This window comes from Ascaphus truei, chromosome 3, assembly GCF_040206685.1.
Source record: "Ascaphus truei isolate aAscTru1 chromosome 3, aAscTru1.hap1, whole genome shotgun sequence".
In the NCBI taxonomy this organism is placed as follows: domain Eukaryota; kingdom Metazoa; phylum Chordata; class Amphibia; order Anura; family Ascaphidae; genus Ascaphus; species Ascaphus truei.
In genome coordinates, this window is record NC_134485.1 from 272,653,249 (window position 1) to 272,666,137 (window position 12,889).

A 12,889-nucleotide genomic window follows, 5' to 3' on the forward strand; every position below is an offset into this window, starting at 1 on the left:
TATGAACTGAATTTAGGTACTGTAGCAAGATATAGGGAGTTACAGGGAAGGAAAAGTCAGGGCAAGAGCAGAGTTGCCACTGTGGAGAGAGGTACTGTAGGGATAAAACAGAGGTGTGAAGCACAGGAGGCAAAACAATGCAAGTTCAGTAGAGAGGAAAGTTGAGAGTAGAAAGGTGGAAACAAGCTGTGGAAGGACTGGTGAAGGATAGAACATCAACGCAAGACAGAGAAAAATGTTCCAAGTTCTCCCTACAAAAAAATGGAATTACAAAAGTGAATCTGTTTAACGTATCTACTAAAAGCGTTTTAGACATGTAATGTGATATGGCAAGTCACACTTAGTTAATGTATTCTTTCTCATTGTTTAGCGCGTTTAACTATGACAATGGCTTTTTGTACACTAACAGCTGGGCAACAGAATACAAGGTACAAAGGCCTCATTCAACCGTATACAGTAAGCACTGATGTGGGCAGAGAGCTATCTGTACCAGCCACTCTGCAAGACAACAAGGTAGATGTTATTAATTTCACAACCCTTATTACAAATAGGGTAGCATTGTTTTAGGAGATGTATTCTTGACCAGGGGTTCTGATCTCAGATACATATGATAGAAGATTGCACATCTTGCAGTTGTATTCCAAGCATAAAGATATATTCTAATACAAAGGGTTATGCTGCAAAGGTAGATGAAAACTGAGAAGAAATAAAAGAAAGTTGTTCTTCACTGAATGATTAGTGGCTGGTTTGGACGACAACTCAGTGGAGATAGTGAAAGAAAATGCAGCTGTGATAAGGGAATGAAAAAAAACCATGTACTATGGGATGGAAATAAGAGATCAGAAAAAGAAAATGATATGGAACACTATGCTCCTCAATGAAAAATAGCAATAGCATGTACTGGTATTTTATGAATAAGCCCCATTCTAAGGGTTATTATCTGCTGTCAACATGTATGGAATATATTAAACTTCAAGAATTAACTTTCCAAGTGGTAAATGGCAATCTCGCCTGAAAAGTAATCTCGCCATAGAAGCGTACTCGCAATTCTAAATCACGCCAAAAGTGTTATTTTAAGTTGCAATTTTGTTTGCTCCTTACACTTCTGTATAATAGACACATCTCGTTCATTATTCACATGGTATTTATAAAAGTGTGAGGTATGAATTGACAGGTGCAATCTCTTTTTTAGCTACCATTGGATGGTGAGATTGATAATTTGGGTATGGGAATGTATATATGTCCTGCCAGACGTACAATGGGTGACAGAAAGACCACACTGACACTGGCTTACTTATTCTTCTAGTGGTGAGAACTGAAACAAAGACAAATTGCGTTAAACAGACCACTTTTGTCTACATGTAAATTAGTTTTTTTTAGTAGAAATATTTTTGCATAGATGATTCTTATTGAATACGACGAGAACTAATTTTGATCGCTACAAACACTTTTCCTTTTTTGGGCGATTTTGCTCTGATTTCACCGTACACCTTTGCGTTGAACAAACTCTATATAAGATTTAACATGGTGCTATTATTAAATCACAAATCACATTACTATTCTGTTCTGTAACTAAATGATGAGGCAGATCTATAGAGTACATTTCCTAACTTTAAACCTATACACTTCAGGTAAATTGTGAAATGCAGTACATCAATTTGCAATTGAATAATACATTGAAGATTGAACAATTATTTGCTAATTATTTAGCAAACCGTTCAAGGCTCCTCTTGAAAATTTTTCAATTCTACCTCACTTCCTTTTGCCATCTACACTAACAAAAAAAAGTAGTTTTTCTGGTAGTTACACCCTTGACTGATAGAATTGTTTTTTGGATGAGGGTGTGTGACAAAGTGGCAACATCTATAATGTGGACCACCCAGAGCTGCAACCAGTATTTTGATTAAAAAGGTGACCTGTTCTGCCGAGAGACTTTTAGCGCCTATTCAATACAAATCAGTGTAACAACAGATAACAATGCAGTAACTTTCATTCATTTGGTTGAGAGTTTCTGCATCATTAGCTATACATTGCCCGGCCTGTTACCAGATTTAATAGGGACCTTAAACCTGAGGATAGACAATAATAAGAATATCCACAAAGATATTGCTTAACAATAGGCGTGTACTTTCACTTACCATCACTGTTGCAGCTGCTTGTGCTGCCACTGCAGCCTGGTTGGCTTGGTGTTGTGCAGCTTTGATTTTGGCCTGCAAATGTGCAGGAGGGTGAAAATATTTGCATTTCTCCCTCATGCAGCGACCCTTAATGTAATCCATACAAACGGTTACAGTGTTATCATTTGTGTCAATCATCGTGCTGTCCGCTGGGTGAGCAAAGCGACAATCGGTCTCTCCCCGTGCACAGTTTCCTCGCTGAAACTCCCTGCATACCTACATAGGAGACACAACGGCAAATCACTGGAGGCCTGCATATTATCGGGCATTACTGTATATAGCTGCGGGATAACAAAAACCCAATATTTCATAATGGCGCAGGTGCAAAACAAATCTTACCCCTTCAAGCAAGCAGCAGGCACATCACCAATCAGATAGCTCTAGTACTGAGTTTCTTGGTGAGTAGCGTGTTAGACAAAATTCAAAATAAATAAATGCTCAAAGATTTTTTTTTTTAGGAGGAAGGTCCAATTCTTATACCAAAACATGATTACCTTTTGATACGTGAACTGCCTTATACATACATGAATTGTTTTGACAAGACACACACTGAAGACTTGGGGCTTGTCACTGAGGGAAAGCAGCCTGTGAAACCCAGCAGGCTTTGCCCTGGTATTGTTCATCTTTACCTTATTCAGTGCTGGAAAAGCTTTTCAATACCTTGCACAGCTCTTGAATACAGGAGACGTTAATCAAGGAGATGACCTTCTGAATGTAATAGCACCTAAACTTCAAAAGCTACATACTGACAGACACAAAACATGAGCAAAACAAAAACAAAGAAAACGTGGTGCCACAAGGAAAGCTGGGAAAGCCCTAGAATTGCAATTGAGCAGTTAGTTGCAGTCATACAGAGAAAATGTAGTATTTATTGTGAGAAATGCTTCTGTATACTTTTGGTTTGGTCCCCCCAAAATGTGGATTTCAATGTTTCCCACAATAAGGTTACTTGTTCTTTTATTGTCAACCGCCTGGAGGACAAATGCAGTTTCTTGCAGTTGCTAGTTCACTGACTTACATCAACATGCTGAGCATTTCTTGCAAGGGATACGATGCAAACAGTACCTCTAACTTATCTGTCCTGAGAAGTTTCTGAGTAGCAGAAGAACCGACTGATACAGGTGGACTTCCGGGAACAATCATAGGTGAAGAGGGCAGCATTTCAGTTGGAATTAATCCAACTCCAGGTGCCATCTGCGTTAGGTATGGAGCAAAGCTAATTGTGTTTGTTCCTAATGCTGGACCTACAGGAAATGTGTTCTGGAAAAATTAAACAGATACAATCGAGTTACAATGGAACTTATTCAAAACCATGCTATCAATATTGTACATAGAAATAAGAATGTGTAAAAAAAAATACAAACAGAAGAGCACCCCAATTACCATTTTAACAATAGGTATCAGGCTCCTTGGACACAAAGCAAACATAAGGAATGCTTTTAATCAAACTGACATGGCAAATTCTCTGCATTATCTCTGCATCATAAGGTGTGCACTCCAACTATCTCCACTTATGATTTTATGTAAACATTGTCTGTGCAAACAGTGTAAATCAGGAGCAAAAATGTCCCCTCCCTCTTTTTTTTTTGCTTGTTTCTACAGTATGGCAGCCAGGGGGACCACCAGAACAAAATCCAATTATTTCAGCTACAGAGCCCCGCCTGAATGGCCATACAAAAGGAAGTCAATTGACCCACAGGCCAAAAGCGAGCCGCAAGATTTAACTAACATTATGTTTCGCCTTGAAGGACATTTAACACCGATAACTACACAGGAACATGTACCATTCCCTAACTTAACTACTGAAACTCTTTAATACTCCTCCTATATTTCCCTGCATAAATGTACCCCACCCCCTGTCACAGTTCTACAGTCTCATACAGACAGAGAGGTCGTATATACACTGTTTCTTATCTACCAAAGCGTCCTAGTGCTTATCCTTAGCTAATGGAGATGCCACAGGATCAAGCTATCTTCTGCTGAAATCCTCATATCATTGATTATTGTACTGTAGCTTCTTCATAATGTCTGTTGCTAGGTCTTTTTAGTACTGAGATGCATTCTGGATTTTCTAAGAAGCTGTGAAAGAACGAAGTACCAAGGAAACGACATTAATCTGCTGCCCTCCGTTACTTTGTGAAATGATTTTCTGTAAAGCGTTACACACATTGTAAGATATGTATTGTATAAAATGCTAACGCATCTATTCAAAGTAGCCCCTCAGTAACGTTAAACAAATGCTTCAATGACAAACTGAATTTAAGGGTGCACCCTACTACTCATGTAGGTGGAACTGCCCCTTTAGAACAGAAATCCCCTGCAAAATGCACTGAGGGCAAAGTTCGTATTAATATGCAGCTTTGCTCCTGTAATCATCATCACAAATTGTAAAGATAAAAGATTTATTGACGTGTTTATTTTTCACCAGCTTCTGTGGTTTATATGACAAACGTGTGGATAAAGAGAGTGGGACTGGGGTATTCAAGAGTTCCAAAAATAAAATACTACCTTTCAGTCAAACAGCCTGGATTATTGTTTCAAAGCAGTTTTTCCCAACTCCAGTCCTCAAGTACCCCTAACAGTCCAGGCGTTAAGAATATCCTCACATTAGCGCAGGTGGCCCAACCATTTTGACCGAACCACCTGTGCTCAAGCAGGGATACCCTTATAACCGTTAGGGGTCCTTGAGGACTGAAGTTGGGAAACACTGTTTTAAAGCATTGAAAACCAAATAGATTACATTCAGATCAAACATCATTTCTTGATGTAACAAAATGAAATCACATACCAGAGGCAATGACACATAGAATAAAACTATAGTGTTATTGAAATACATGGGTCGTTTGTACAGGCTATATTAGGGGAATACATGTTGTCAGCAGCTGAGAGAACGGATAATTAACTTGTGCCCCTACAGAGTAGAAATAAGTCATCTTATTATTTCCAGTGGTTTTCCCATGGCATGTGCTATTCTACATGAGTGTATAACTAGGTTCTGGGGCAGAAACTGATTATCAAAGCTATAGTTCAATCACCTGATGTCCTACCATGATTAAGAAGGAATTAGTATAGTACTGTGCATATGTAACATACAATTTTCAAAGTTTCCATATACAGTATTTACTGGAATGTTATAGACTGTAAGATGTGTGAGCTATGTAGGAAATTAAGCACAGGAGAAAAGTAAACAAAAACATAAAGGTTTTTTAATGTAATCTATGTGAATAGATTACAAAATAAAAATACCCACATTTATAATCATGCCAAATCCAAGGCCTTAAAGGGGCAGTCCCTTCTTTAACTAAAATATACAGGGGTGTGCGAAAATCTGACACCTACACGTACTCGTCAATAATATTTTATCGTCCGTTTGTAAACATGTAAAGAAAAAAAAATTGTATTGTAAGCAAGGTATACTCAGGAGGGGTTTGATTTCCTGTGGCTACTCCCTCTGATCTGATGCGTTCAACTACAAAGCCCAGCTCTCTCCCCTCCCTCTTAAAGCTGCAGTTTAGTCAATATCCTACATGTGTGTTTTTTAATAAATCAGTTCTGTAGTAAGAAAAAATACTTTTAGCATTTTCTGTTTTAAAAAAAAGCAACTTTGAAAGACCAATTTTCTTGTATTCTATTTTAACAGCCATTTGCTAAGGCACTGCCCCTTCATGTCCTGTCACAAGCCCTGGCACACCCCTTTGTCAGCCCTGCCCTCCCTCTAGCACATGTCAGTGCAGGAGTGCTCATGAATATTCATGAGCTTCCACTGAGAGACAAGCAGATTATAAACAGATCCCTTCACTAATTATGTCCCCAAATTTCGCCTATCAATACATGGAGAACGAATTGACCTGCAGCTATACAGTTCTTTAGGTAATTAGAGATTGCCCACATGAAACTATTGAAGTAAAAAAATAAATAATAAAAATAAAAACTGAACTGCAGCTTTAACCTTAAGGACAGAGTAGGGTGAAGGGTAGAGAAACAGTTGATTGATAAACATCCCCTAATCAGAGGCCCAGACGAAAAAGAAATTGAGCTTCATTTCCGAGGGACCAAAACCAGCCACGCATTTGGCTGTAAGAATGGTTGCATTTGTTTGAAGATGTCAATTAGATTGTTAACAGCAATACAATGTGCAGCAGAGTACGTACCATTGGCTGCAGCTGTGTCCCAGGAAACATAAACTGCATCTGCTGAGCAAGCATCGCCGCTGCGGTTTTCTGCTGGATTAGATTGTTCCTGCCATTAATTTCTAGCTGGGTTTTTAAATGTGTTGGCGGGTGAAGATATTTGCAGTTCTCCCTTGAACAACGACCCTGAAAAAGGTTGTACTGTTAGTTTCTTCAGCTTTCAAGCTTGAGCGACCTTTTCTTTGGAGGAGAAAAACAAATAAGCCACTGCCGAGCGCTTCTCCGCCGGTTCAGTTCTAGGAGCACAGTATTATATATTTATACACACCGTACACATAGCACACAGGTCTGCATACAAGCTCAGCAATGGTTTAAGGAGATACTGCTACAGAATGCTCCCCCTCACATACACACACAGTTATCTCTGGTTCTCACGCGCTGTATATTGATGGGGGTTGCATGTTGGAAACTGATGAGTTATTGGTGACAAGTTTTAGCCCACGTGCTAGTAAATGTAATAATATTAATTTGTAATATGATATATACACACACAGGGATGGAAAAAGCCCAGGCACATTAAATGTACCCCCTGGCGCCTGTGTTGCGGCGCAGTGCTGACTGACCTGTCAGTAACCGCCACTTTCGGCAACAGCGCTCCCGATCATGCTTTACTAGCGCAACACCAAAGCAGGACCGGCGCGCTGATACCGGCCTGTTTAGTGAGGAGGGAGATTGGAGAACAGGAGGCGAGGGCAGGGGGAGCGAGACTGACAGCTCCAGGACTCTGCCCACCCCTGCTCTCAATGTCAGTGGAGGGGGGGGGGTGGGGGGGGGGGGCGTTGTGAGGGGTGGAGGGGGGGCAGTGGAGGAGGAGGAGAGTGTGTCAATGTGCTGTATGTGAGTGTGCTGTGTGTCAAGAAGTTTACTAACACACACTGTGAGTGTCACTCAATAAAACTGTGGCTCCTAAAAATTGTAGCGGGATCCTACGTTTTTAAAAATGTTGTCCACCCATGTGTGTGTGTGTGTATGTATGTATATCTGTATAAAGCAGCAATCCCACAAAAATACTAATTGATAATTACAGGCACACCCCGGTGTAAGGACACTCACTTTAAATACACTCGCAAGTAAGTACATATCGCCCAATAGGCAAACAGCAGCTCACGCATGCGCCTGTCAGCACGTCCTGAACAGCAATTCCGGCTCCCTACCTGTTCCGAAGCTTTGCGCAAGCGGGGAAACTATAGAGCCTGTTACACATGCGTTATTTACATCAGTTATGCACTTATAGGACGATTGCAGTACAGTACATGCATCGATAAGTGGGAAAAAGGTAGTGCTTCACTTTAAGTACATTTTTGCGTTACATACATGCTCCCGTACATTAATGCGGGGTATGCCTGTACAGTTTTTGGTGCCGGAGCTCCTAACAGAGATTTTAATGTGCTCGCCAATATCAGGCCAAAAGGAAGCCGCAACTACAAGAAAAATCAAAAGTATAAGACGAGGCAAATGGGATAAGCAGAGAAAAATCTCACTTGCAGACCACAAGCAAAGCTCCTTCATTTTACCCCTTGGTGTAAACTTCAATTTGTTTCAACGTATTAGTCATTGTTAAATATAAATACTATTGGAGCTATTACTTAAACTGCGATAGTACAGATAGAGGCGCTATCGAATGGAAATGCCCACTGATATGAATTGGAGTTTCCGTGAACAAGCCCCCATATGTGCTAAACAAGATCTCAGACACACCTGCTGGGACCAGCGACACCTACAACACATTTTAGGGTAATCCAATTAAAGCTGCGTGTAATCAGTTCTTTATTGTGTGTGTTTGTTTCTTTCCTGCCATTTGATGATTCCCCCCTCCCCCCTCCTATTTGACATTTAATTCTGAGGATTTTATCTTCCCTTAGTGCTGCTTTGTATCTAATTCTGGATGCTTTCCCCCTACAGCTCAAGAAAAAGCCTGCAATGCCACACACACACTGTTTTATTTTAACGTTGTGTATTATTCTGAGGTGATTTTTCCAATTAAAATAAAATGACCTGGCTTCTAGTAAAAGCATAAATTCACATTCCACTGCGAGAAGGTTTAAAAACATGTGAACAATGCAATTTCTCGACATACAAATAAGATATTACGGGTTAGATCCAACACAGGTTTGAGTCCGTCCCCTAATGAAAAGTTTGAGAGCTCCTCTGAGAAGCACCCTACTCGAAGCTATCTCAGCTGCTCTTCCACATGCTTCATTCTCCTGTAAGTATTTTACACTTTGCCATAGCACTCAATGAAAGCTCTTGTCAAAATGCCAAAATGAGGTGCTGAACAACACAACCTCCTGACAGATGGCAGCCTCGGCTTTATTTCAGTATATTAACAGATCTTCATGTATCACATAGTTAAGCTGCTCATGGACAGTCCGGGCGACCTTATCCTTCTAAACAAATATCTTCTGAGTCAGCTTTATGCCTGATCTGGCGGTAAGGAGAAGAGGTAGACTTCAGTGCTTTTAAGTTTAATGGCCTATATTTAGCGGATTATAAATACGAACCTATACTCTATTCGTCCATTTGACCAATACTACTAGTAGTATTGCTGCATTATAAATCAGCTTACTCTGCCGTATGTCTAGCAATGAGGCAAAATCACCTAATTTTAGCACCTATATCATAGATCCAAATGTTTACTATTTCACCTTCTACCTCCATAGGCAGTTGCAACATACGTTTCGTGTTGCATTAACACAAAGTTGAGCATTGCTCCAAACGCAGGTACAAAAATGCAGTATCACAACCAAGCTTAACTAATGAGTGCAAACAGATGAAACAGCTGTGGTTCCTAGTGGGTGTTCTGATTGTGCACCTCCTTAAACCAGGCTTAATGTACCAGCTGTGCAATGCAGCAAGTGAAGGAACTATGGAAACAACCAAACTGATAGGAAGCTCTGTTATTAAGACATTACTCCTGGTCATTACACCACTGTGTGATGTGACAATGGGGATGAGCCTGTTCTGGGGACATGGGCAAGACATGCAAATGTACTCAAGTGTTTAAAGCAGCAATACATTCCACCTTTTAAAATATTTTTTTTATGTAAAGTATGTGACAATGGATTATTCTACATCCTTACAATTGGCAATTGTTTGCCGCCCCTGTTATATATCTGTAAAAATCCTGATTGTGTCCTAACAAAATGTCCGCCTTCTGACTATGCTGCAGTATGTGAAATGCTGCAGCTGATATGTAACCTTATGTACTAAGTGTAACACATCATTGTTATAGACCAGCGGTGCGCAAAGTGGGGAGCGCGACCCCCAGGGGGGGCGGGAGATTTTGCTAGTGGGGCGCGGGCAGTTGCAGAGGTCCCACGCTCTTCCCCCAGGCATTTAAATTAAATGCCGGGGGATCGCGTGAGGCCCTTGCAACTGTTTACTTACCGGGATTCAGCCGGCTGTGTTGTGTCGCCATGGCAACGCGGCGTCAAATGACGCAGAGGCGCCATGTGAAGTGACGTCAAACGATGTTGCGGGTGACGTGATGTCACATGACCCCGCAGCGTCATCTGGTGTGGATGAAGGTAGGCGGGGGTGGCCACGAGAGCCGGGGGGAGAGAGACAGGGGGGAGCAGCTCTAAAAGTTTGCGCTCCCCTGTTATAGACAGTCTGCTGTTTGGAACACAGGAACAGATCTGTTTGTGATACTTTGTTGCCAAAGTGCAGAGATCAAAAAGGTGTGTGTGAGAGCCTGTTTCAAATGAGAAAGTGGATATTACTTTCTAAATGGTTGCTATAGCAACCACAGGATGATCAGATCATTAAAAATGGCATTTGGAGTTTAAAAAAAAGAAATGCATGTATTATCCAATACTACAGAACTGATAAAAGATGGGATTTTCTTATGGTTTGCTGCTTTAATGCTGTATGCTCTGCTTTGTGTCAGCCCAAAATTGTGATATCCATGTGTGAAATGCAAATATTACCCCAGACTTCACTGTCACATTAATTGCTCTGTATATATATTCTTTATGTGCACACAGGCACTGTACAAATTGATTAAAATGGGTTGGTTTAGCAAATTATAGCAGTTTCTAAATGTTCAGTGCTCAGTATTACATTGAACTCGATCTATCATGAAGCCTTATTTTGTTATAAGCAAAAGCAAATTTGTCAATTAGACAGAATACACTCCAAAAAGTTAGTGATTTTATCCCTCTAACAGGGACTTATCACTGTTTGAGAGAAACTGCCTCTAAATTCAATAGTGTGCTGGTCAATTGCACACAGGCAATCAACCAGACTCCACCTGGCTGATTAGGACTTTTAGAAAAAACCTGATGTGAGAAACAGGAGAGAGATTCCTTAGCTCACATTTGGGCTGACATAAGGAGAAAGAGGACTGCAGAGATTTCTTTAGCCCACAACTGGGCTGACCTGAGGAACATATGATGTCTTGATGCACACAAAAGGACTGTATGCTGACAGAAAGACAAAGGGACAAGACTTCTATACCTGGACACAAGGAGTGCCATAGCACAGGGGTGCACAATCTGGCCCCCCCCCCCCCAGAGTGGGCGCAAGATTTTCCAAGGGGGGCGCTGCAGTTACAGAGGCCCCACGGTCTTCTCACAAGGCATTTCAATTAAATGCCAAAGGATCGTGTGAGGCCTCTGCAACTTTCCTTACCTTGTCTTCGGTGACGCGTCGCCATGGCAAAGTGATCATGTGACCCGCGGCGTAATTTGATGCCGGAGACAAAGTAAGGAGAGGCATGAGCAGAGGGGCGGGGGTGGGAAGGAAAGCAGGTAGGGGCGCGCAGACCGAAAAGTTTACGCACCCTTGCCATATCACACAAGGATGCTGATCCAGGAGAACAGAGGCCTTCCCCTACAGCTACAACAACAGAAAGACTTTCTTGTTGGATTGTTGTGTGTGTGTATATATATATATGTGTGTGTGTGTGTGTGTGTGTGTTTGTTTAGGGTGGTAACCAGCTTAGCTACCCACCCAGTTGGAAAGGGCTGGAGTAAAGGTTTAGTTATTCTCCAAAGTGGAGTAGGCCTTTTTTTGTTTGTTTTTGTATGTTTTTCCTTGTTAAAGGAAGAGGCGCAATAAAGCCAAGATATAATTTCTCCCTAATCGGTCTCCATTAAATGTACCTCTGCACATATCTCTTACAATACCCTTATTATTTATTTACTTATTAAGCTAAGTGCTCTGGCAACCATGTACCCCTTGGCAAGGTGTATAAATGCCTCCTGCTGTATGTCAGTAAATCACGTACTGATCTCTATCAATGTTAATTTGATTTACTATAGGATTTTACTGTTACTTATTGGACAGACAGCCATCTCTCCTGTTCTATAAAAAAATTAAAAAAAAAAAACAGAAGAAAACCTACAAAGGTTTCAGCCTGTACTAAAATATACCACCAGTATAATTCAATAACCCCTGCTCTACATTGCACGGCCTTTAGGAAGCCAGGCGGGTTATGTATCAAATATTCAATGTTGCTAAACGAACAAAATAATGGAAGAACATCACCTGGTATATCAAGAGAATATAAGTTACAGAATGAAGTATAACTCATATAATTATTATTATTTGACAAAGCTTATGCTGCAGGATTGGGAAACCTATCCTACACCCAAAAGATCTGATCCACAAAGAACTGGCATACATTTTTTACCACATAGCATTAGTGCAAATGACATTAAGAACATTGTATTTGCTAACCTTGCTTTCGGCATTCATGTACTAATAGTCAACCCTGTAATATTAGCTGATGGTTTCCTTAAAGCAGCAATCCAGGCTGCACTTCTTGCATTGTGTTTGTTACAGGATTGATGCAGGGGTCTCCTGATCTGGACCCCATTAATTTCAGCTCCGGGGACCACCTGCTTCCAGAGATACGAGCCTCCGTAGTTGATGCCGGAATCTCTGTGTAGTTTAAATGTCACGTGGGCCAATAGGAAGACGGAAGGGATGACATCACGGCTTCCTATTGGCCCACGGCACACAAACACTGCCATTATGTTAGGCACGTAAGATCCGCATAAATGAATGGGGTTCAGCACCGGAGACCCCAACAAAAGAACAAACCAAAATAATCAAGAAATGCAATTTGGATTGCTGCCCTTCCAGGCATCGTGGTGGTGCAATGCTTTATAAAGGATTATATTCTAGGCTGCCCAATACTGATGGTGATATCAAAGTGATATCTGACAAGCCAATAACATGACAAATTGCAGTATAACACATTTCAGACCGCATGTTTGAATTTTAGCAATTGTATCAGGTACAATGAGCTGAAAAGAAACACTTGAGATATGCATCAAGGCCACTCTTGTGAGCCTATCATGTGTCATCTCTTCATCAGGAATTGACATCAGCAATGGAGACGCAAGGTATATTATACCACTCCGTCAACTGGAAATGTTCCACATGCAGTATATAGCAAATGTTAAGGCTCATTTTAAAATGTCTATTATAACAACATATTCAGAAACGTAAAAAACACATTACATTCAAAGTCACCCCAAACGTCTCCAATATCCACTGCCCAAATAAATCACT

The 12,889-nt window shown here is 40.9% G+C and overlaps 1 protein-coding gene across 16 annotated transcripts in view; it reads right to left on the bottom strand.

Moving 5' to 3' along the window:
* MBNL2 (muscleblind like splicing regulator 2) overlaps positions 1-12,889 on the bottom strand; it is a 188,050-nt gene that overhangs the window by 23,163 nt on the left and 151,998 nt on the right. For all 16 annotated transcript variants that reach the window (XR_012799907.1, XR_012799906.1, XM_075590830.1 and 13 more), the window contains 3 exons: positions 6,329-6,493; positions 3,243-3,437; positions 2,139-2,393 (listed from right to left, as the gene is read on the bottom strand). Coding sequence is in view for 14 of the 16 variants with exons in the window: in XM_075590830.1 (XP_075446945.1) it covers positions 2,139-2,393; positions 3,243-3,437; positions 6,329-6,493 (615 nt within the window). In the remaining 2 variants the exon portion in view is untranslated. The remainder of the gene's footprint in view (positions 1-2,138; positions 2,394-3,242; positions 3,438-6,328; positions 6,494-12,889) is intronic.